Consider the following 25001-nt stretch of genomic DNA (forward strand, 5'->3'; position numbering starts at 1 on the left):
AGAGCCAGGTATGCATTTCTCTCATTGTGATTGTGGATTTGTTTATATCTGCTTGTAGTTCTTTCACACAGTTTGTTCTTTTCATTTTACCTGTTGATTGATCGATGGACTGATTCTGGTTTCTGTATATACAGAGTCATTTTTTACAGGTCAGAACTGTAGAAATAATGAAGAAGTGACGCTTATACGCAAAGCTGATTTGGAGAACCATAATAAAGATGGAGGCTTCTGGACTGTGATTGAGGGGAAAGTGTATGATATAAAGGACTTCCAGACGCAGTCGTTAACAGGAAATAGTATTCTTGGTGAGATTACACTTCTGATTTCATGGTTAAAAGTTATAGCCTGTGTATTTTAAGCAGAGTATTTGGTTTATAAATGATTTCTTTAGTTTTGTGCCAGCCCCCACATATTTTAATGTATCTGTGGCTTTGGTGTCTGTCTTATCAACAAATTCAGCACATTTGAAGAATTTCCTATCATTATGCATTTTTTGTTTTAAGACTTGGAACTCATTTCAAGTTCTGAGTTGGCCCAGGCAACCCTGAGAGACAGTGGGAGGTCATTATCCTCTGGTAACCCTCACTTTTGAGTTAAGCGCCTAACTTGTTTCCTACTCACTGTTTCTCCTATAGCTCTTCAGGCAAATTGAACTGAACTCATGTTGCTTTTTCCCTTTTTGTTTCAGCTCAGTTTGCAGGGGAAGACCCAGTGGTAGCTTTGGAAGCTGCTTTGCAGTTTGAAGACACGCGGGAATCCATGCACGCGTTTTGTGTTGGCCAGTATCTGGAGGTGAGGCTATATGCCTTGAGTGACGCCGAGGATAGCAAGGGAGACCCTCTGTGTGGTTTGTGACAGGAATATTTGGATCCAGAAGTACTGATATCTGTGTCTTTTGGGGGGCATTAGGGATAAATATAAAGATCCTTTAGAAGTTTTGTCATAAATGAATTTACATTTATTCATGTTAAGATCTGTGATGTATTGGTCTTGAAAGATTGTTTTTTAAATGATCAATTTGAGAAATATAGACAGTGTTCCACAAGAAAAGAGGTTAAACTTTGGTCTTATGTAGAAATTTGGAATGGCTTATTATCTTGCGGTATGTATATTTTGGGAAGAACTATGCAGAAGTGTAATTCTTGGCAATAGAAATATGTCCTTCCTATGTATTCACGAACACATAGAATTTATATATATATATTGGGATTAGCTTTCCAGATATCCATAAGTAATAAAATGTATTAAATGCCATTAGGGCAGGGCTTAAAGCATTTTATGAAGGGGAGAATTAACTTTGCTGTAAATATCTTCTGTGACTGGAAAAGTTGAACTCTTGCTTTTTTCAGAGTTCGATTTTTGTTAGAATAAATTTCATTTCCTCCACATGTGTGGTCACAGTCCACTAATACTTGTCATCGAACACTTGTCGTGTCATAGTTTTGTTGCCCAGTGTGTTACTTATGCATGTAACAATTCATTACATTTTCTGAAGCATGGTGTACAGTCACTTTGGAAACTGACTCCTAAGGAATATTCCAGCCAAATCATGTATCTGTGCTTTAGTTTTTCTACATAGGGCTGTGCAGTTGCTGCCTGCTTTCTAGGGCGTGTGGGTTTCTGTGGCATCTGCTGTTCCTTGGGCACAGCAGCATCGAGTCGTTACCGGATGGAGGGGCAGAACACCCAGAGCACCCCTGGGCTCACATGGTGGTACAGCTGCAGGACAGAGCTGTCCTTTTAGTTTTATGTTTTTAATTAATTCTGTTTCCTCAGATTGATGATGAAATTTATTTTTCCAGCCTGACCAAGAAGTTGTCACCATACCAGACCTGGGAAGTCTCTCTTCACCTCTGATAGACACAGAGAGGAATCTGGGCCTGCTTCTTGGATTACACGCCTCCTATTTAGCAATGAGCACACCGCTGTCTCCTGTTGAGATTGAATGTGCCAGTAAGAAAATCTTTGCTGTTTGCTGATTAGCAGATTATTTTTTTTGAACTGTAAGTGCCATTAAGAGTGGGAGAGGGCCAGGCACAGTGGTTCTTGCCTGTAATCCCAGCACTTTGGGAGGTTGAGGCAGGTGAATTGCTTGAGGTCAAGAGTTTGAGACCAGCCTGGGCAACATGGCAAAACCCCATCTCTACAAAAAATTAGCCAGGCATGGTGGCACGTACGTGTCGCAGATACTCAAGAGGCTGAGGTAGGAGGATCGCTTGAGCCTGGGAGGTTGAGGCTGCAGTGAGTTGTGATTGTACCGCTGCACTCCAGCCTGGGTGACACAGCAAGACTCTCTCTTTAAAAAAGTAGGAGATGGCCAGGTGGCGGCTCATGCCTGTAATCCCAGCAATTTGGGAGGCTGAGGCAGGTGAATCACCTGAGGTCAGGAGTTTGAGACCAGCCTGGTCAACGTGGTGAAACCCCATGTCTACTAAAAATGCAAAAATTAGCTGGGCATGGTGACGGGCGCCTGTAATCCCAGTTACTCGGAAGGCTGAGGTAGGAGAATTGCTTGAACCCAGGAGACAGAGGTTATAATGAGCCGAGATCACGCCACTGCACTCTAGCCTGGGTGACAAGAGCGAGACTCCGTCTCAAAAAAAAAAGGAAAAAAAGTGGGAGAGGAGGATTCAACACAGTGATGATGATAAAAAAAAAAAAAATAATAAGGATAGTGAGACTCAATCCGGTAGAAACAGCTGTGAGTGGCTGTCATTTGCCCTCATGGTCTGTTGCTGCAGAGGAAGCTAAAAAGTGTGCAGGAATGTCTACCCGTCTACCCTGTGGTGGTCTCACATGTTGCAGCCTCTGCCTGATGGGCGCAGCATGGCTTTTGTCTCCCTACATGCCCAGAAGTTGCACAGAATGTGGATCAGCTGTCCTCTCAGGGGACAGCATTCTATTTGAGGACTGCGTTTTTACCAGACCAGGCTCAAGTCACCTATATTTCAGGGTGGCAACCTTTGTAACCACCTAAAATAATAAGTTTCTTCCTGTCTCCTAAGATGGGTTTACATTTTTCTTCATGTAGTTGTGCATTTCCCATCTGTCTGTCTATCGTCCATGTGAGCAGCTTCTGTTGAGCAGTCGCCTGGTGCAGTTACCACGCTAGGTGTTTGGGATGCAGGGATGGATGGGACACGCCTCCACTTTCAGCTGCTGCTTGTTGATGAGCCAGCATTCTAAGCAGGTCACGTTACAGGGTGGTGAATGGTGAAATGGAGACATTCATACATGGTTCTGGGAGAAGAAAGGCTTCACATTGGCAGCAGTCCTGAAATTGCGTGAGGGAGCATTCTGGACAGAAAACGCAGGGGTGTCAAGGGCACTGCTGAGAGGAGCAGGGCTTTCCTGCTGCTTGTGAGAGTGGGTGTGGCAGAAGGCTGGTGGGGAAGGAGGATCTTGATGCCCACACAGCCCCCCGTTGGGTGGACCTTTGTGCAGTGCTGGGTGCTGGGCTGCCTGTGGTGCCCTCTGAGGTGGCAGCTTCCCTCCCTCCTCCTCGAGGCTCGTTGCTTGCCAGAAGATGAGCTTTGCTTAAATTGGCAAGGAGGGCAGGGCTGGCGAGCTTCAGGGCAAAGGGTGCCATGGGCCCTGGCAGGTGGGTCCGATCCACAGGAGGATCAGAGGCTTATCTTGGAGCAGTAAGGAGGGGCTGTCCTGTGCTTAAAGAGAGGGGGCCAGGGAGAGTCGGCACTGGATTTGTGTTTCAGAAGAACGCGTGTGGTGGGTTGGGGAATGATCCTGAGTGCTCTAAAATCTTAATGTCCAGTAAAAGAACACTAAGTGCATCCCCACTTTGATGGCTTGGATTTGGAGCAGTATTTGATAACACAGATCGTTAATGGAGATCTGTAGTGGTGCACATACTAATTTTGTGTGTGTGTGCTGCTCCCTCAAGTTACCATAGGCAGTTGTAATTGGCATTTGCACTGGCTGATCCCATGCCTTGCACTACGCACAGGTCTCCTTTCCAGTCCATTAGCCCTCCCATCTCTAAGGATCTATCCTTCATTAAAGATGGTGTTTGTTAAATATTTTCTTCTTTTCATTCCTTTATAAGTGGTCTAGGAATACATAGCCTACCCTGAGGATGTAATTCTTTGTGGAAACCCTTCAGATGTGCTGTTCCCTGCCTGGATACTCAGCGTCTTGGTCTTATTCCCCATCTTAGCTCAGTTATTGCTTCCACAAGCCCCTTACTGATCCTCAGAACAGCAGTGGTCTGTCTTCCAGTCTCCCTGGTACCCCCACAGTCATCCGTTGCACACAGTTTCGGACTTGAAATCCTGTGATTAGTTGTGTCAGCGGTGCCCTTTGCTGCCCTCCCTGTTACAATGTGCAACTCAGTCTTCACACGGTATCCGTGGAACCCGGCAGCTGCAGGCAGAGCACAGGTATCCAGTGAATGTTGGGCTGGGACTACGATCCTGAGTTCCAGTGCCATGCCTGAGGCGTGTGGAATCACCAGGAAGTGTGTTCACGTAGATAGAGGAATTATAAGTCAACCTGTGTAAACATGTTAGGTGGAGCTCTTTCATACGAATGATGCTGAATTTCACCTTCTAAATTGAGTGATCAGTTGAGCATCTTTTTTTTTTTCTTTTTTTTAGTATTTGAGTTCTGCACTTGAGTTTCTCTTTCATGTTTGCGTGTGCATTTTCTAGAGTGGCTTCAGTCATCCATCTTCTCTGGAGGCCTGCAGACTAGCCAGATCCACTACAGCTACAACGAGGAGAAAGATGAGGACCACTGCAGCTCCCCAGGGGGCACACCTGCCAGCAAATCTCGACTCTGCTCCCACAGACGGGCCCTGGGGGACCATTCCCAGGCGTTTCTGCAAGCCATTGCAGACAATAACATTCAGGATCACAACGTGAAGGTGAGCTAGGCCTCCCCCCACTGCCACCTCAGTGCTCTGTTTATCTGAGGACTTTGACATAGGAATACTTATGTGCTCTTTGGTTAACGTAGCACAGGCGTTGTTTCATGTATTATTTAGAGGGTTTTGAGGTGAGAACCTGATTCTGTTAACACGCTAGTGAGGCTTCAGAAGCATTACTGATTGCAAGTGCGTCAGAAGCTGTGGCATGTTTAAGATTTGTGAAGACTCTCTGGGCGGCCCTGAAGTTACCTCCCGCTGTTTCTGTTGCAGGACTTTTTGTGTCAAATAGAAAGGTACTGTAGGCAGTGCCATCTGACCACACCGATCACGTTTCCTCCGGAGCATCCCGTGGAAGAGGTCGGTCGCTTGCTGTTATGTTGCCTCTTAAAACATGAAGATTTAGGTATGGAGCTCAATATCTGTGTACTTTAGCTACACTGCAGATTCCTCGACTAACCTGCGGTATATATTCATTCCTTCCCTGCCCTTCTTTTAAATGTCTTTTTACAGGTCATGTGGCATTATCTTTAGTTCATGCAGGTGCACTTGGTATTGAGCAAGTAAAGCACAGAACGTTGCCTAAGTCAGTGGTGGATGTTTGTAGAGTTGTCTACCAAGCAAAATGTTCACTCATTAAGGTGACAGATTTTAATTCTTTTTATTCTGTGCTTTGCAGACAGTTGCTGAAATATTTGTTGTTAAAGTTGTCTTTTCCTGGTTAACTTTGCAGACTCATCAAGAACAGGGCCGTTCTTACAAGGAGGTCTGCGCTCCTGTCATCGAACGTTTGAGATTCCTCTTTAATGAATTGAGACCTGCTGTTTGTAATGACCTCTCTATAATGTCTAAGTTTAAGTTGTTAAGTTCTTTGCCCCGTTGGAGGAGGATAGCTCAGAAGATAATTCGAGAACGAAGGAAAAAGAGAGGTAAGAATGTAAAAGGACAGAAGATACTGTTAAAGCGTGTGCTTCACCCTGCCTCGTTGGATCTGTGATTTCAGAGTGAAGTTTCTCTACTGTTGATTCCATGTGACGTTTCTACCTGCTGCCATCATTTTTATGTATAGTTACGATTAAATGCAGAAATCTTGCGTATTTTTCCAAGAGATCAATGAGGCAGTTTAGGAATTGAGTGTGGTATGATTTGGTTACTAGTAAATTGATGTTGAAAACCTAAATAATCTTTACTAAATTGATGGGGACAAGGAAGTATTTTTATTTTATTAGTTGTCCTGGTAATGAGATATAATGGTAACATTTAAACTTACGGCCATTCTTCTAAAGAAATGTTTTTTGTTGGGAAATATTGAGTATTCTGATACATGGAGAATTAGAAAGGGAAGCTAAAAGATTTATTGACGTTTTCCTGGAAGTGGCTATGTAAGGGTACAGAAAGGTCTTGTTGCATTAAATCCAAATTTGAGTAGAAATGCTTAGAAATTATAAAATAGTTTAGAATTTAGTCACTTGTGATTATAAATAAACTACAGAAATTTCTGATTATATTCTTTTTTTTTTCTTTTGAGACGGAGTCTTGCTCTGTCACCAGGCTGGAGTGCAGTGGCACGATCTCAGCTCACTGCAACCTCTGCCTCCCGGGTTCAAGCGATTCCCCTGCCTCAGCCTTCCAAGTAGCTGGGATTATAGGCAAGTGCCACCACGCCCAGCTAATTTTTGTGTTTTAGTAGAGATAGGGTTTCACCATGTTGGCCGAGATGGTCTTGATCTTCTGACCTCATGATGTGCCTGCCTCGGCCTCCCAAAGTGCTGGGATTACAGGCATGAGCCATCGCGCCCGGCCTCTGATCATATTCTTATGACTTATACTGATTTACTCTCAAACCTGCTTATTGAACAGTATTAATTACTGAGTTTCTGATGGGCATTTTGAACAATAAGCTTATGAAAGACTGAAGTGTTTTAGAAGCCATCTAAGTTGATTGTTCCTGAACAAACCCTACACTGTAACAGCCTGTCTGCATCCAGTGAGTGCTCCGGATCAGGCAGTCACAGCAGTCACGCTGCTGCGATTCCTTTAACCCAGGCATGCAGGAACTCAGCCCGGGCCCAGAGACAGGCCTGTCTCAGCATGAGGGAGAGAGACTCCACCATTTGCCATCTCATATCTGTGGGTTCTGAGCCCACACTGTCACTTTTAGAGTTTCTTGTGGGTTTATAGATTTATTGTGCGTTGTTTCAAGCTGGTTTTCTTTTTCTTTTTTTGGAAATTAAGTAACTTATAAAGATTAAGTGATTGATATTCCTGTTGCTGTGTCAGGGATCCCCGAGCCCTGTCTCAGGCTTAATGATTCACTAAAAGGACTCAGAAGAGCTGTTATACTCACAGCTGTGGTTTTTTACTGCAAAAAGGATACAGATTAAGATTAGCAAAGGGAAGGGTACTTGGAGGGAAGTCCAGAGAAAACTAGGCACAAGCTTCTGGTGTTTCTCCCCAGTGGCGTCGTTTGGATGTGCTTCGCTCTCCCAGCAACAGTGTGTCACATCATGTGTGAAGAGTTGTTAACCAGGCCAGCGCACCTGAGCCTTGAGTCTAGAGTTTTTATTGGGGGCCAGTCACAAGCACAGGCAGTGCACATGTGACTGACCTCAATTACTTAGACTCTGGTGCCTCAGCGCAAAAGCAAGTGGTCCCTCTAGAGTCACATCATTAGCATAATCTACCTGCCTGACTACTGCCACAAGGTCCTGGGTGTCAGGGATACCAAAAAACTTACCAGCATGATGTTCCAAGGACTCAGAGCTCAGCTCCTAGAAGAAGGACCAATCCTGAAGGGACAGACCTTCCTTGGGCTTGTGCAGGGTTTGAGCAACCCCAGCCTGCTATGTTAACTCTCTACTGCCCAGGTGTATTATCATGTTGCTTATTTTTTATATTATATGCTGAGGAGATTTAGACCAAAAATTTTAAAAGAGATAAAATATAGGGAGGAAATTCCACATATCACAATGAATTCAATTGATTTAGTTACACACTAACAGAACCCCTGAACTGGACCAGGGTGGACAAGCCAGGAACTGTGGGCCAAATTCCACCTCTTGTTTGCTTTGTGTTGGCCAGGTACTAAGACCTTTTTTTTTTTTTCCAGTTTGAAATTGTTTTTTAAAAATTAGAAGAAGTATATTATTTTTGACACATGAAAATTACATGAAGTTAAAATTGTAGCACCATAAATAAAGTTTTATGGGAGCACAGCCACACCTCTTGTTTTATTTGTGGTTACTTTTTGTGCTACAGCAGCAGAGTTGAGTATTTGCAATAGACTGCATGGCCTGAAAGACTCATTCCCCCGCTGGCGCTTGAGGAAGAGCTCGCTCTGAAAGACTCAAGCGTTCGCTCTCCGGCGCTTGAGGAGAGCTCGCTGGCCGCCGGGCTTCCCCGGCTTCGGGGCTTCTCCCCGTGTCGCACTCTCAGTTTGTCTTTTTGTTCTGCCTTGGTCATTTCACTTTTGTGGTTTGAGCATTGCAATTTATAATGGTGTTCACATGTTTATTTGAATGAAATATTTGTCCTTCATGCAAATCTAAATATTTCTTAATTTAAAATTATATTTAAGTGTATGATTTTTATAGAAAATGATGTTTTAAAATACAGTTCCTAAGAAGCCAGAATCTACGGATGACGAAGAAAAAATTGGAAATGAAGAGAGTGATTTAGAAGAAGCTTGCATTTTGCCTCATAGTCCAATAAATGTGGACAAGAGACCCATTGCAATTAAATCACCCAAGGTGCAGTATTTTCTGTGATTCTGAGGTTAGCTGAATAGAGTCATAGCACGTAGCACAGGAATCCCCAAGTCTTGTACCTCTGTACCTGAGCGTCTGGAGGGAGGGACGGGTGGTGGTTAGAAATACGGCCCCAGGGATGCTTCATGAACTGGACTTACGATGTCCTGGTCAGAGCGTAGCTGGAGAAGGGTTTCCTTTTATTTTTGGTACTAGATTGTGTCATTAATTATTCACCATTCATTCCTTAACTATATTCTTTGTTCCAGAAACAGTGCTGGGCACTGTGGTTATTAATATGAACCATCACTTAATTTTGTATGCCAAGCTAGCCTGTTCCAACATATATTAGTATAGAGATTATAAATTCACTTGTAAGTATATTTATAGCATAGTTTTAAAACCATGTATTACTTACTAAATTTAACATATTTTAACCAGTGTAAACCTGTGAACATTGTTTATTTATATTTTACTTGAATAACTTTTAGAGCACAGTTTAATATTAAATAGGATAGACTAATGATGAAAATTGTTTTCCTTTGTTAGGACAAATGGCAGCCGCTGTTGAGTACTGTTACAGGTGTTCACAAATACAAGTGGTTGAAGCAGAATGTTCAGGGTCTTTATCCGCAGTCTCCACTCCTCAGTACAATTGCTGAATTTGCCCTTAAAGAAGAGCCAGTGGATGTGGAAAAAATGAGAAAGTGCCTACTAAAACAGGTAAAGATTGAAGAGAAATGCTTCTGTGCATCGGGTAATGTATATAACACTTAACTGTATGCATTGATGTTTTGCAGTTGGAGAGAGCAGAGGTTCGCCTGGAAGGGATAGATACAATTTTAAAACTGGCAAGCAAGAATTTCTTACTTCCATCTGTGCAGTACGCGATGTTTTGTGGATGGCAAAGACTTATTCCTGAGGGAATCGATATAGGGTAAAACGTTATCCTGTTTTTTTCATAATTAAGGAAGCTGTGGCAACAAAATGTTGTTCTGTAGTAGTTAGAAGTCTGGCAGTGTCCCGAGTCAAATTCTTTATCTTTATTTGAAAGGGAACCTCTTACTGATTGTTTAAAGGATGTTGATTTGATCCCCCCTTTTAATCGGATGCTGCTGGAAGTCACCTTTGGCAAGCTGTATGCTTGGGCTGTTCAGAACATTCGAAATGTTTTGATGGATGCCAATGCCAAATTTAAAGAGCTTGGTGAGTCAACAATTGCATCAATGTTATTTTATATTTTGGCTTTAATTATGTGTTGTGGAAACTTGCAAATGCCAATTTTTGCTTTTGAGAAGACTTTAATAACTTTGTACTTTGTACTTGTATTTCAGCTTTCTCAGATTTTAAACAAAACTTTAAAATTTAGCAGGAGACACAATGTTGAAGTACTCTAGTATAACATTTTTACATTTTGACATTTTTATGTGTATCACCACATACCCTAAAGTGTCTGTGTCCTATATTAATATTATTTCCTGGATAGTTTGAGCATCTACAGAGAGTTGATTGGATTGGTTTTGTGGATGAAAAGTGAGACATAACTTGCATATTTGAAATGGAAGGAATGGAATAGGGCGGGCACCAGGGTATTCGGAGAGCAACATGCTAAGTCCTGTAGACAGATGGAACGACTTGTGCTTGGAGTGCAGGGGATAGGCTCATTGTGCAGCATGACAGAGCTGCACACTCTGTGGAAATCCACTGAAAAATAGATGTTTAAAGTAATCGCCAATGCTTTCTGCATTACGTTTATTCTTGTATCTTGTATCCATGCACAAGAAATGTAAGTAGGTGCCAATGCTCATTAGGTATCCAGCCGGTTCCCCTGCAAACCATTACCAATGAGAACCCGTCAGGACCGAGCCTGGGGACCATCCCACAAGCCCGCTTCCTCCTGGTGATGCTCAGCATGCTCACCCTGCAGCACGGCGCAAACAACCTCGACCTCCTGCTCAATTCCGGCACGCTGGCCCTCACGCAGACGGCACTGCGCCTGATTGGTAGGTCTGCACCGGCTTGAGAGCCTTTGGGAAAACATCAAGATTTTGCTTTCTTTTTTTTTTTTTAACTTTTTGTAAATTATGGTAAGACACAAATAGCAGAAAGTGTACCATTTTAACGTCGCAATTCAGCGGTATTAAATACATTCACACTTTTCTAGAGTCATCACCACCATCTAGTTGTAGAATATTTTCATCACTATAAATGCACCCCATTTAGCAATCAGTCCTGATTCCCCTGCCCTCCAGCCTCTAGGAGTCACAAATCTGCTTTCTCTGTCTATGGATTTGCATATCCTGGATATTTCATATAAATGGAATCATACCAGTTGTGGCCTTTGTGTCTGGGTTATTTCATATCAGTACTTTATTTTTATTGCTGAAAAAGATTTCCTTGTATGAATATATAACATTTTGTTTATTCATTTATCTGTTGATGGACATTTGGGTTGGTTTTGCCTTTTAACTTTTGTGAATAGTGCTGCTAGGAACATTTATATACAAATACTTGTTTGAACACTTGTTTCTAGTTCTTTTGATTATACACCTAGGACTGGAATTACAGGGTCATATGGTACAACTATGTGTAACTTACTAAGAAACTACCAAACTTTTCCACAGTGTGGTATCATTTTACATTCCCACCACCAGTGGACAGGATTCCAAGGTTCCAGGGTTCCAGTTTCTCTACTTCCCTGCCAACACAAACACTATTTTTTGTGGGATTTCTTTTTTTTTTTTTTTTGATTAAGACCATCCTAGTGGGTGTGAAGTGGTATCTCATTGTGATTTTGATTCGCATTTCACTGATGATGAATGATGATTGAACTTCTTTACATGTTTGCGCTTGTTGGCCATTTGTATATCTTCTTTGGAGAAGTGTCTATTCAAGTCCCTTTCTCCTTATTTTTTATTTTATTTTTTTGAGACAGAGTCTCACTCTGTCGCCCAGGCTGGAGTGCAGTGGCACAATCTTGGCTCACTGCAACCTCCACCTCCCGGGTTCAAGTGATTCTCATGCCTCAGCCTTCCAAGTAGCTGGGATTATAGTCACACACCACCACACCTGGCTAATTTTTGTATTTTTAGTAGAGATGGGGTTTTGCCATGTTGGCCAGGCTGGTCTCGAACTCCTGACCTCGGGTGATCTGCCCACCTCGGCCTCCCAAAGTGCTGGGATTACAGGCCTGAGCTACTGCACCCAGCCCCTTTGTCCTTTTTAAATAGGGTTGTTTGTCATCTTTTTGTTGTATCAATAAATGCACTATATAAGTGTACCAAACAAATAAAGAAGAATTAACACCACTCCTCAGACTCTTTAAAAATTTCGTGTGTCCTAGACCTTCACAGATCTGTAGACCTTTATCAGATATATAATTTGAGGATATTTTCTCCTGTTCTCTGGATTGTATTTCCTTTGATACAGAAGTTTTTTATTTTGATGAAGTTCAGTTTATCTGTTTTTCTTTTATCATCTGTGCTTTTGATATCATATCCAAAAAGCCATTTCCAGATACAAGATTGATGAAGATTATCCTCATGTTTTCTTCTGTAAGTTTTATAGTTTTAGCTCTTACATTTAGATCTTTGGTCCATTTTTAGGTAATTTTTTTTACACCGTGTGAGGTAAGAGTCTAACCTTTTTCTTTTGATTATCTGATTGTTTCAATACCACTTGTTGAGGACTGTTCTTCCCTGAAGTTCTCAGTACCCTTGGCAAAAATCAGTTGGCTGTAGGTATTTAGATTTACTTCTGGACTCTCAATTACATTATCACATTCTATATGTCAATAATTATGTGGGTACCACACTGTTTTGAACATCGTAGTTTTGTACTGTTTTAGCATTGAGAAGTGTGTTTTCTTTCTCAAGATTATTTTGGCTTCTTTGGGTCCCTTCCATTTTCATATGAACATCAAGGCTGGCTTTTCCATATCTGCAAAAAAGACCATTGGGATTTTTGCTAGGGATTGAATCTGTAGATTGTTTTGGGGAATAGTGCCATCTTAGCAATGTTAACATCCATTCTCTGAATGTGGAATGTCTTTCCATTTATTTCTTTCCTCTTTAATTTCTTTCAGCAATATTTTATTGTTTTACAGTTATCAGGGTAATAATGGCCTCATAGAATGAACTAGGTAGTGTACCCATGTATTCTGATTTTAGAAGAGTTTGAAGATTGGTGTCAATTTTGCTTTAAATGTTTGGTAGAGTTGACCAGCTAAGCTTTTCTTTGTTGAAAGATATTTGATTACCGATTCAATCTCTTCACTGGTTATGGGTCTTTTCAGGTTTTCTATTTCTTCTGGAGTCAGTTCAGGTAATTTATGTTTCTAGGAATTCATTCATTTTATCTAGGCTATTTTATTTGTTGGCATACAGTTCACAGTGTTCTTTTACAATCTTTTTTATTTTTATGTTGGTAGTGCTGTCTCCACTTACATTTCTGATGTTAGTTATTTGCATCTTCTCTCTTTTTTTCTTTCTTTTTTTCTTTCTTTTTTTTTGAGATGGAGTCTTGCTCTGTTGCCAGGCTGGAGTGCAGTGGCGCAGTCTTGGCTCACTGCAACCTCCGCCTCCCGGATTCAAGCGATTCTCCTGCCTCAGCCTCCCGAGTAACTGGGACTACAGGTGCGCACTACCACGGCCAGCTAATTTTTTTGTATTTTTAGTAGAGATGGGGTTTTACCATGTTAACCAGGATGGTCTCGATCTCTTGACCTCGTGATCCGCCCACCTCAGCTTCCCAAAGCGCTGTAAGCCACCTTGCCTGGCCTCTTTTTTTCTTAATTTAGCTAAAAGTTTGTCAGTTTTTTTGTTCTTGCCAGAAACTGAACTTTTGGTTCTGTTGATTATTTTTCTATTCTTTATTTCATTTATGGCTACTCTAATCTCTATTATTTCCTTCTTTCTGCTTCGTACGTTTTTGTTTTTGTTTTTGTTTTGATACAGGGTCTTACTTTGTCCCTCAGGCTGAAGTACAGTGGCAGAGTCATGACTTACTGCAGGCTCAACCTCCTGGGCTCAAGTTATCCACCTGCCTCAGCCTCCAAAAGTGCTGGGATGACAGATGTGAGGCACCACACCTGGCCCAACTTTGGTTTTTGTTGTGTTCTTATTTTTTTGGTTCTTCCAGATGCAGAGTTAAGTTATTGATTTGAGGTCGTCTTTTGTAAATGCAGACTTTTATAGTACAATTGCCCCACTTAGCCCTGCTTTTGGTGCAGCACAGAAGTTTTGGTATGTTGTGTTTTCATTCATCTCATAGTATTTTCTAATTTCCCTTGTGATTTCTTCTTTGACCCACTGATTGTTTACTGTGTGTTGTTTAATTTTCATATACTTGTGAATTTTCCACTTTTCCTTTTGTTATTAATTTCTCATCATTCCATTTTGGTTGGAGAAGGTAACTTGTATGATTTTAATCTGTTTAAATTTGAGACTTTGTGGCCTGACATATGGTCTGGTCAGTCTAAGAGATTGTTCTGTGGTATACTTGAGAAGAATGTGTATTCTGCTCTTTTTGGTGAAATGTTCTGTATATGTCTATTAGATCTGATTGGTTTATGGTGGTGGTCTTTGGCTAAAATATGAGATGCTGCAGAGCCAGTTGTCAAAGTCAAAGCGAAAAAGCAAGGTTTTCCCAAGCTCTTTTTATCACATCAGTCTTAGAGTTCACATTAATCCATTCAAAAATATATATCAGGCCAGGCTGTAATCCTAGCACTTGGGGAGGCTGAGGCGGCTGGATTGCTTGAGCTCAGGAGTTTGAGAGCAACTTGGGCAATGCGGCGAAACCCTGTCTCTACAAAAAAATGTGAAAATTAGCTGGGCATAGTGGTGTGTGCTTGTGGTCCCAGCTGCCTGGGAGGCTGAGGTGGGAAGATTGCTTGAGCCGGGGAGGCAGAGGTTGCAGTGAGTGGAGATCAAGCCACTGCACCCCAGCCGGGGTGACAGAGTGAAATCCTGTCTTGGGGGTGGGGGGAATCGCTCTCTCTATCGATCTGTCTCTCTGTCTGTCTGTCTGTCTGTCTCTGTCTCTCTCTCTCTCTCTCTATATATATATATATTTAATTTATATATTTATATGTTATATTATGTCAAATATATATTTTAATATGTGAATTACAGCTAGCTGAAAAGAATAGTAAGAGTTATATCTGATTTCTTAAGGCCTCATTAGCAACCAAAAGTTGCATTTAAAAATTACAAAAGCATATCTGCATTTTTACATAAGTAAAAATGACAGCACAAATCATTAAGTATGGGGACTCATTCTGTTGATAGTATTCATCTGTTTAAATTTCATCTGGCCCACTGGCTGCAAAAAGCAAGGAAGTTGTATCTTACGAATATCTGTTTATATTTGCAACTTGCCCTGATCAGGGTATCTCTCTTGTCATTTAAGAAATTATAGGCCAGGCGTGGTGGCTCATGCCTGTAATCCCAGCACTTTGGGAGGCCGAGGCAGGTGGATCACGAGGTCAGGAGATCAAGACCACCCTGGCTAACACGGTGAAACCTCGTCTCTACTAAAAATACAAAAAATTAGCCGGGCGTGGTGGCAGGCACCTGTAGTCCCAGCTACTCGGGAGGCTGAGGCAGGAGAATGGCGTGAACCCGGGAGGCAGAGGTTGCAGTGAGCCGAGATCGCACCACTGCACTCCAGCCTGGGTGACAGAGCGAGATTCCGTCTCAAAAAAAAAAAAAAAAGAAATTATAAGCATATAATATTTTATACTAACTTAATGTATACATCCACATGTAACAGCCACAAAATATAAGCTATGTAAAATAAAAATTTCCCCCAGTTTTGGTTGCAAATTTCTTCAAGCCACTGGCAGTCTTTACAGAGTTAACAGTATAACTGCGCAGGGGATCCTGGGAGATTCGCCTGTAATGCATCTCCTGTCCCTTCCTTGGGACCCATTCTTGGGCCCCCCAAAGTAGCAGCTAGGCTAAAGGAAAGGCTGTTTCCCCTGCTAGTTTATGTAAAGTTTTGCTCCAGTCCTGAGAATTGAATATCCTTTTTTACTCTCACGGGAGAGGGAAACACAAACTTTTTACATTTTTTGGTCAACCCAAGCCCACCTTTGGGACTGTTTGGATCTTTTTCCCTCCTACCCAGAGGAGAAAACTAAAACCAAGGGAGTTACCAGGACCACACTCCTACCCCCTCTCAGTTTAGCAAGTGGGAAAAGGGGGGTTAAAAATCTAGCGTACTTTCCTAGGGTTAGATCTCCCATTTTCAAATCCATTGGTAAGGTTTTCTTCTTTCAGGTGACAGCAGATCAGCTTCTGTTTCATGCTGTGGATGACTCTGTGGCCATCCAGGGCCCCAGTTGTCAGGGGTCTCCAAGACCACCCCCAGGTTTGATGGTTGGCCAGCAGGACTCACGAGACTCAGCATGTAGTTGTACTCAGGGCTCAGTTTATTACAGTGAAGGGACACAGAGCAAAATCATGAAGAGGGACATGGGTAAAATCCAGAGGAAAGCAGGTACAAGCTTCCACAGGAGCCACACAGGAGGAGCTTAACTGCCCTGGCACCGAGCTATGTCAAGTGCTGTCTGCCGGGAAACTGGGTAGAGATTCCAGGCCCAGGGTTTCCATCAAGGCTGATCACATGGGCACCCCCTGCCTGGCGCGTACCAAGTTCCAGACCAAGGAAAGCAGGTTTTAGCACAGACCACGTTGTCTGTACAGATAGTTGAGGCACAGCAAACCATACCTACCACCTAGGGAATGGGGGAGCCCTCCTGAAATCCAGACTCCAGCCGAGGGCTAGCCTGCAGCAGTCCTGTCTGATGTGGTATCTCTGGCTAGCTGTTAGCTGTCTTCTGCACAGAATCGTGATTAAAGTTTGTTAGTTTCTCACTGTTAGATATTTAAGTAGTTATGTTTGTTTTTCTTTTAATAAAAAATTGTGATGAGTATCTTTCTAACTCAGTTATTTTGCTTTTTTCGGGGGAGTAATTCCTAGAAGTAGAGAAAGTAGCTTTACTGAGCATTTTAATATCTTTTGTATCTTCTTGGCATATTTATGTATTTCGTCCTTCCATTTATCTTGGGTTTATCCTATATCAGTAAAATATTCATGGTATTATATTAATTGATAAAACCTATAGTATGGATTTTTCAAAATTATGATCATTAGTACTTTTGAAATGTTTTGTGTGTATTAAGGGGGCATTGTAGCTACTTGTTGGCTCAGCTGCTGTTTTTGACGCTCTGTCAGGCCCCAGTTGTGACAACGTTGAGGAAGATATGAATGCTTCTGCTCAAGGTGCTTCTGCCACAGTTTTGGAAGAAACAAGGAAGGAAACGGCTCCTGTGCAGCTCCCTGTTTCAGGGCCAGAGCTGGCTGCCATGATGAAGATTGGAACGAGGGTCATGAGAGGTGTGGACTGGAAATGGGGCGATCAGGTACTCAGAGATTTGATGTGAACACATTAGCCACACGTCAGTTATCTTCTGCACAGTTCTGTACGATATTGGTGGGTGGAAATTGGAATAACCCGGAACGTGTGTGGTTGTTAGATGACACAGTTACTGATTCCCAAGCAGCTGAAGAGTAGGGAATCATAAGTAGGGCATCTGAGCAGAATCAAGTCCAGAAAGAGAGGCAGCTCTTTTCAGGAAACTCACTGGCGTGAGGCTCAGTTTGATGGGTCGCTGGAACCAGAGTGAGAGTGAGCAAGAGAGTAAATCTCATTCTGAAAGTTGGTGTAGTGAAGGCTCTGAGGCAGGAAGCCCAGATGCTGACCCTGTGAGTTGATGGCCATGTGCTGCGAAGTGCCGCGAGCCTAGTAGTTAGGGATACACTTCATGGGCCTGTGGCCGTGTCTCCATTTTCCCTCATAGCAGGTCTCTTCTAAATCTGCCAGTACCCCCAGGTGGAAGTCACTTACCACAGCCCTAGCTAAGTTAGGGCAGTGTTCACCTTCCCATGGTCTGTCTGGCTTTTCTCAGCCACGCTGGTAAGCCCGGGCTTTGTCACAGTCATCTTAGAAATCGCAGTGTCTGGAGACAGCAGCATCCATCGTAGAAACAGTTTTCTCCCGCAGAAGTGAGACAGAGCTTCCACCCTGGGGCCCGGGGGAAACTGAAGAAAAGGGAATGTGGAGGTGCTGGTGCTTGTTTCCGGTTTCTGCTCTTGCAAGGCCCGTGAGGGATTGAGGGGTCAGGACTTGCTGTAAAGCCCTGTGTCTGCATTGACCCAGAGAGGATCCTAATTGAGATGAGATTTCCCCGACTTCCTTGGTAAAGCAGCATGAGCACGTTATTTTATGTCATTTAATTTAAAATGATGCAAGCACACTTTTTGTAGGAGAGGTGAAATCTGTGTATGGGGACGGTCCCTGACAGACAGGGTGGCATATGGAGACATCTGTGTGGCAGGTCTGGTGGAGCCATGGAAGGACCAGGGCAGGGCACACACCCTCCTAATTGATCTCTACTTTGGTTTCTCAGGATGGGCCTCCTCCAGGCCTAGGCCGAGTGATTGGTGAGCTGGGAGAGGACGGGTGGATAAGAGTCCAGTGGGACACGGGCAGCACCAACTCCTACAGGATGGGGAAAGAAGGAAAATATGACCTCAAGCTGGCAGAGCTGCCGGCCGCTGCACAGCCCTCAGCAGAGGACTCGGACACAGAGGACGACTCTGGTGGGTGACTCAGGAAGGCGTTTAGTCCAAGGCAGCCCATAAACTGTCCAGGTGCTGGCTGCCACCACTGTCATCTGGGCATTAGAATGGGGTATCAGGACGCACCTGCAGCTGGTACTCTGTCCTCGGAGCCTGCTGTTTAAATAAGCTCCTGGGCACCTCTTATGCATGTGCGTGGAGTGGCTGTGGGATCTGACGATCTGGCTGGAACTGACTTTCTGCATTTTCCTCTCACGTGTGCATGTGCCTCTCTTTGAGAATGTGGTGGCCAGGCCGGGGCAGCTGCACCACCAGCGAGTCTCTTGTGGTTGGTGCTGAGCCTGCGTCTGAGGGAGTGAGCTGAGGCCTGGTGGCGTTGCCCTGCGATCTCGGTCCATCGCCGCCTCCTCCAGTGAGAGGCCCTGCCCAAGCACACTCCACCTGCCCTCTGCCTTTACCTTTCCTCTGCGGTCCTTGACTCTGAACTCTTCCTGTAATGTGGAGTTAGTCAGCACTTTATCACTTCTAGGGAAGCAGAAGTGAGAATTCAGGGGTGGACCAAGAACGCTGGATCCTATCCAAGGAGATCCAGGTTGTGGGAGGAGGTTTCGTGACATTTCTTACCTGTTCCTAAAAGACATGTGAAGCTTCACATGGCTGGGCTTGGTAAGACCAACCAAGAGGCTGGGGCTGCCTCCCAGCACCGCGGTGCCCACCATGGGTGCAGTGTCGTCAGGCTCAGAAACGGCTGTGACAGTGACCACGAGACCTTAGAAGGTGCACTCAGTAGAGAGTAGGTGGTGTGGGGGCTGGAAGAGGCTGTGCCACAGCAGACCATCTGGGCTCGGAGCACACAGCTCAGATCCTGATGCCACCACCTTCGGCACATCACGTCTGGGGCCTGGGTCCCTCAGGTGTGAACAGAAGTGTTGCCTGCTGCGTAGGCCTGTTAGGAGTGATGTATGTGGCACCTGGAACCCTGTCCCTGAGGGTGGTTGTGGTGCTGGCCGCCAGCGTCCAGCCTATAGCATACTGCCTCACACCAGGCACTGCTTCCTCTCAGCCCACTTCGCCTGCGGGAAGCAGGTCTGGCTCCCTGCCTGTGGCCTTTCCCCATAGGGATGTCAGAGCCTGGGCAGGGGTGGCCCCGTGACAGAGGGCGGCCTCATTTGCCACACATCTCCGCATCCCAAAGCCAACCAAACTGGATGCACGAGCATCTGGTCGCCCCACTCCACAGATGCTGGTGCTTTGTCCTCGTCCAGGACACAGCCTGCTCATCAGAAACTAGTGCTTGACATTTGATAAGTTGTCGTTCTAAAGAAGTGAAACCTTGGAATCATTTATTGCTTCTGAGTTATATGCTAATGTTGTTTTGAGAATTATTATTTAAAAGATTCTTGAGGAAGATGGGAACAGAAATAGTAGGGTGCACGGTTAGTGCATCCTGAGTTCCATCTTTTCTTGTAAAGATCTGTTTCCCTTTCCAAAGCAGAAAAGATGACAGTTTGGGAGGTCAAGGTGGGAGGACTGTTTGACCCAGGGAGGAGGTCAAAGCTGCAGTGAGCTATGATCGTGCCATTGCACTCCAGCAGAGAGACCCTGTCTCAAAGAAAAAAAAGAACGCAAAAATCTCTGTACTTTTAATTTTGCGTGAACCTAAAACTGCACTAAAATTCAAGTCTTCAAGAAAACAAGAATGTAATATTAAAGCTATTAAATTATGTGCAAGACTATCTTCCAGTTTTACTTGGGAATATAATTTGTTATTTTGATTTTTTTTTTAGAAGCCGAACAAACTGAAAGGAACATTCACCCCACTGCAATGATGTTTACCAGCACTATTAACTTACTGCAGACTCTTTGTCTGTCTGCCGGAGTTCATGCCGAGATCATGCAGAGCGAAGCCACCAAGACTTTGTGCGGACTGCTGCGAATGTTAGTGGAAAGCGGAACGACGGACAAGACATGTATGGAATGAGAGATTGAGGGCCCAGGGAGTCAGCGCTGGGGGCCGCACGCTTGTCGTGTCTGGGTGTCAATGTGGGTGGGTGTGAATGTGTGTGGATTTGTTTCCTGTGGCTGCTGTAATAAAGTACTACAGACTTGGGGGCCTACACAGCAGTAGTTCTCACGGTTCTGGAGGCCGGAAGGCTGAGATCAAGGGTGGTTCCTTCTGGGGCTGTGAGGGAGAAGCTGCTTCAGGGCTCTGCCCCAGCTTGTGGAGTTTGCTGGTCTCTTTAGCGTTCTTTGGCTTGTAGAGGTGTCACCCCGATCTCTGCCGTCATCTTCACATGGCATTCTCCCTGTGTGTGAGTCGCCTCCAAATCTCCTCTTTTCATAAGGACATCATTCAATCTCATCAAACTAAGTACATCTGCAGCGACCCTATTTCCAAACAAGGTCACCTGCCGAGGTACTGTAGGGGTTTGGACTTCAACATATGAATTTTGCAATTCTGAATTCAACCCACAACACTGGTTTCAAACAACAGATTTGTTCTCTCAGAGTTCTGGAGTCCAGAGGTCCCAAATCCAGGTGCGGGTAGGGCCGTGCTCCCTCCACAGGCTCTAAGGGAAGGTCCTTCCTTACCTTGTCCAGCTTCTGGGAGCTCCAGGCTTCCTTGGTGTGGGGACGCATTGTGCCAGTGTCTGCCTGCGTCTTCACATGGCCCCTGCCCCTGTGTTCTGCATGTCCTTTTCTGCCTCTGAAAGGACTCTTTCATTGAGTTTGACTCTAATCCAACATGATGTCACCTAAATTCTTACCTTAATGAGGTCTACAGAGACCTCATTAAATAAGATCATATTCTGAGGTTCTGAGTGTATGTGAAGTTGGGGGACAGGCACAGTTTAATCCGTAAAGTGTTTGTGTGTGGAGTGTAAGTATGAGAAATGTGAACTGAGGGAGTGGGGTGAATGTGCATGTGACTGACAGTGAGCCCCTGTGAGTGTGGGTGAGGATGTAGACATGCTCCAGTGTGTGTGAGGTTGTGTGAGAGCATGCGTGTATTAGTGGTGTGCCAGAGTGTCCGCACTTATTGATGAGAGTGAGTGTCTTAGCGGTTGATGGGCAAGTGGCTGAGCATGTGTGTTACAAGTGTGGCGGTGTGTTTGTAGCGTGTGGTTGTGTGTGTATATGTATGCATGCATTTATGTGAGTGGTGTGTGTGTGTCCATGAGAGCATGTGAGTGGGCAGGTGAAGTGGGAGTGAGAGCGCCAGTGCATTGAGCCAGTGTGTGTGTGAGGGTGAGCACGAGGGAGGCATGAGTGTGAGGGGATTACTGGTTGTGTGAATGAGACGAAGTGTAAGTGAGGCTTGGTGAGTGTGAGGAAGTATGAGTGGGTGGCAGGCACAAGTGTAAGTGTGCGATTGAGGGTGAGCATTTGTGTAAATGTGAATGCCTTGTGTCAGTGTGAGCACGAGTGACGTGTTATTGTGAGTGCGTGTGCATGAATGTGAGCATTTTGCTTGTGTCAGTGAGTGGGAGGTTGTAACAGTGTAGGTGTGAGTGTCAAGTGAGCAAGTGTGTGGGTACAGGTGTGAGTGGGTGAGTAATCGGTTGTGACTAGTGTTTAGGAGTGTGAGTGCATCTGAGTTTCTGTATGCATTGGGAGGGGTAAGTGTATGTGAGAGTGCATAGGAGTGTCAGCTTGCATCTTAGGTTGTGTGTGCATATGTGTGACTGGGATTGTGTGTGTGTTAGTGATTGCGACAGTGGTGTGAGTGCACCTGAGAGTGTGAGGGTGGGTGTGTGGATGCCCATGGGTGTGTCTGAATAACTTCGTATGGGTGTGAGTGTGAGGATGCGTATGAGGGTGTGAGAGTGTGTGTGAGCGCATACGAGTGTGCTGAAGGAAGGCAGGTATCCTCCTAGGCTTGGATAGCTGAGGGCAGGGTGGGGAGGTGGGAGGCGAGAGCAGGTCCTGTGGGGCTGTGGGTGGGGTCCCTCAGGAGGGCCCAGCCTCCAAGCCTCAGCCTCTGTTCAGGGAGTAGTGGAGTCCTGGAGCCAGGGGGAGCAGAGGTGGGCCCACTTGTGCCACAATCCAATGGTGTAAACCTAGTGAAAACCTTTCCTTTTGTTAATGCAGATATAGTAAAGTTAGATTGGAAACTTACGGTGCAGATTAAATATAAGCAAGATTGTGGAGATATTTAAAACGAAATGAAAAAAATACAATAGATGCACTCTTGCAAATTAACTGCTATTTGAATTATAGATCATTTTCCTGTTGCCTAGAAACAATACATAGCTAAAATTCCCTAACTACTTTTACTACACATACTTAGAAGGTTTTAAAAATGCCTGTAGTCCCAGCTATTCAGGAGGGCGAGGCAGGAGGATCACTAGAGCCCAGGAGTTTTAGACCAACCTGGGCAACATAGTGAGAGCCCATCTCTAAAAAAAAAAAAAGAAAAATTCAGAAATGTTTCTTGAACTAACTTAAAAGTCGTTAACTTAAAAACTTCCACTTCTCACTTTGAATTTGAATTAATTTACAAACTGCAATATATTTGTAAAGGAGCTTACTGTAGAAAATAAAATAGTAAGTTGATAAAAAAGTAAGGATTTACATTTAGGGATTTATCTTTAGGGACTTGTTACCAAGCATGTCTGTTTTCCCTCCTGCAGCTTCTCCAAACAGGCTGGTGTGCAGGGAGCAGCACCGGAGCTGGTGCACGCTGGGGTTTGTGCGGAGCATCGCTCTCACACCGCAAGTGTGTGGCGCCCTCAGCTCCCCGCAGTGGATCACGCTGCTCATGAAGGTCGTGGAAGGGCATGCACCCTTCACTGCCGCCTCGCTGCAGAGGCAGGTAATGTGCTGCCAGGCAAAACCAGTTCCCTGAGAGAGGCATCCATGTACTGAAGTTCCCTGCCCTCAGAGTCAGGGGCCTTTATTCATTAACGAGTACAGAAAGGGTCTAGAAGTGACAGGATAGATTTTCTGGAGGCAAGGGGCAGAGGTCCTTGATAATTGGTAAGTCACTAACCTTTAGCTTACCTGCTTTTCTCTTCAGTGGTAAATCCTGCAACTACGCACTCATCTGCTTCACAGAATTTGTAGTGTAATTGTCTTAAGAATTAAACTAAAAATAATTCTTTTTTAATTAAACACATGCATCTGTAATGTTGCTTTTTTCTAAAGTCCCTGACAATCCTAATCACTAATCAACTTCAGTGTAATTACCGGCTGTAAAATAATGAATCTCAAAATTTTCACATGATTGCTTGCATTATGAGAACAGAAAATAAAGAGAGGCCGGGCACAGTGGCTCATGCCTATAATCCCAGCACTTTGGGAGGCCGAGGCAGGTGTATCACGAGGTCAAGAGTTCGAGATCAGCCTGCAACATAGTGAAATCCTGTCTCTACTAAAAATACAAAAAAAGTGAGCTGGGCTTGGTGGTGGGTGCCTGTAATCTCAGCTACTTGGGAAGCTGAAGCAAGGAGAATTGCTTAAACCTGGGAGGCATGGGTTGTAGTGAGCTGAGATCGTGCCACTGCACTCCAGCCCAGGCGACAGGGCGAGACTCTGTCTCAAAAAAAAAAAAAGGTAAAGAGAAAATAACAATCTGTAGTTTCTTAATCAGATTTTTTTTTAATGCTTGTCGTTTTAAATTGTCTTTTATCAGATCTTAGCTGTGCATTTATTGCAAGCAGTCCTTCCGTCATGGGACAAGACCGAAAGGGCGAGGGACATGAAGTGCCTTGTGGAGAAGCTGTTTGGCTTCTTGGGGAGCTTGCTCACTACCTGCTCTTCCGACGTGCCGTTACTCAGAGGTGGGTGGCTGTCTCCCTTCCCCATGCCCTGGTGAGGAGCGGCGCAGCAGCTCCTCCCCTTGTTTCCTCCGCAGAGTCCACGCCCAGGCGGCGCAGGGCGCGCCCGCAGGCCTCGCTGACCGCCACGCACAGCAGCACACTGGCGGAGGAGGTGGTGGCGCTGCTGCGCACGCTGCACTCGCTGACTCAGTGGAACGGGCTCATCAACAAGTACATCAACTCCCAGCTCCGCTGCGTCACCCACAGCTTTGCAGGAAGGCCTTCCGAAGGGGTGGGTTTGTGCACTCAGAATTAATTTAGTTGAATGGTAAACCCGTAGGGATTGGGCAGCCCCGTGCGTGTCCCTGGTCGAGCTCGCTGTTTGGTCTGCACTAGGCCCAGCTAGAGGACTACTTCCCCGACTCCGAGAACCCTGAAGTGGGGGGCCTCATGGCGGTCCTGGCTGTGATTGGAGGCATCGATGGTCGCCTGCGCCTGGGCGGCCAAGTTGTGCACGATGAGTTTGGAGAAGGCACCGTGACTCGCATCACCCCGAAGGGCAGAATCACCGTGCAGTTCTCCGACATGCGGACGTGTCGCGTGTGCCCACTGAGTCAGCTGAAACCAGTAGGTGAACTTGTGCTCGGTTACTGTACGATAAGGGGATTCAGCTTTATGCTAGAACCGGGCACCACCACTAGCATTTGAAAGAACTTGATTCTGGTACTTAAAGTTTGCCTTCCAGGAAGCTATGTGAGCTTGTGCTTCTGTGGTAAGCAGAGCCTGTCTCACAGGGCACCTAAAGCAGTGGTTCGTGTGTGTTTCAGCCTCAGAGACACGAGGGCTTTAGCAACCTAGAAGGTACCGTGCATCTATGAGGTAGTTCTAATTATTTTAAAATGTGAATTTATGAAGTTCACTTTTTATTGAACAACTCGTTTTAAAAAAACTTAAACATGTTTC

The 25001-nt window shown here is 44.6% G+C and overlaps 1 protein-coding gene across 3 annotated transcripts in view; it reads left to right on the forward strand.

Annotated features, from left to right (window-relative positions):
- The window catches only part of HERC2 (HECT and RLD domain containing E3 ubiquitin protein ligase 2), a 219844-nt gene that overhangs the window by 90810 nt on the left and 104033 nt on the right, over nucleotides 1–25001 (forward strand). For all 3 annotated transcript variants that reach the window (XR_013395438.1, XM_015141725.3, XM_077938885.1), the window contains exons 24-42: nucleotides 135–305; nucleotides 689–792; nucleotides 1803–1953; nucleotides 4668–4882; nucleotides 5156–5288; nucleotides 5396–5523; nucleotides 5616–5811; nucleotides 8498–8631; nucleotides 9178–9351; nucleotides 9429–9565; nucleotides 9683–9834; nucleotides 10440–10631; nucleotides 16870–17057; nucleotides 18105–18297; nucleotides 20064–20246; nucleotides 22911–23092; nucleotides 23912–24059; nucleotides 24134–24330; nucleotides 24435–24665. Coding sequence is in view for 2 of the 3 variants with exons in the window: in XM_015141725.3 (XP_014997211.3) it covers nucleotides 135–305; nucleotides 689–792; nucleotides 1803–1953; nucleotides 4668–4882; nucleotides 5156–5288; nucleotides 5396–5523; nucleotides 5616–5811; nucleotides 8498–8631; nucleotides 9178–9351; nucleotides 9429–9565; nucleotides 9683–9834; nucleotides 10440–10631; nucleotides 16870–17057; nucleotides 18105–18297; nucleotides 20064–20246; nucleotides 22911–23092; nucleotides 23912–24059; nucleotides 24134–24330; nucleotides 24435–24665 (3209 nt within the window). In the remaining variant the exon portion in view is untranslated. The remainder of the gene's footprint in view (nucleotides 1–134; nucleotides 306–688; nucleotides 793–1802; nucleotides 1954–4667; nucleotides 4883–5155; nucleotides 5289–5395; nucleotides 5524–5615; nucleotides 5812–8497; nucleotides 8632–9177; nucleotides 9352–9428; nucleotides 9566–9682; nucleotides 9835–10439; nucleotides 10632–16869; nucleotides 17058–18104; nucleotides 18298–20063; nucleotides 20247–22910; nucleotides 23093–23911; nucleotides 24060–24133; nucleotides 24331–24434; nucleotides 24666–25001) is intronic.

The sequence above is a fragment of the Macaca mulatta genome, chromosome 7 (genome assembly GCF_049350105.2).
Source record: "Macaca mulatta isolate MMU2019108-1 chromosome 7, T2T-MMU8v2.0, whole genome shotgun sequence".
Taxonomy (NCBI): domain Eukaryota; kingdom Metazoa; phylum Chordata; class Mammalia; order Primates; family Cercopithecidae; genus Macaca; species Macaca mulatta.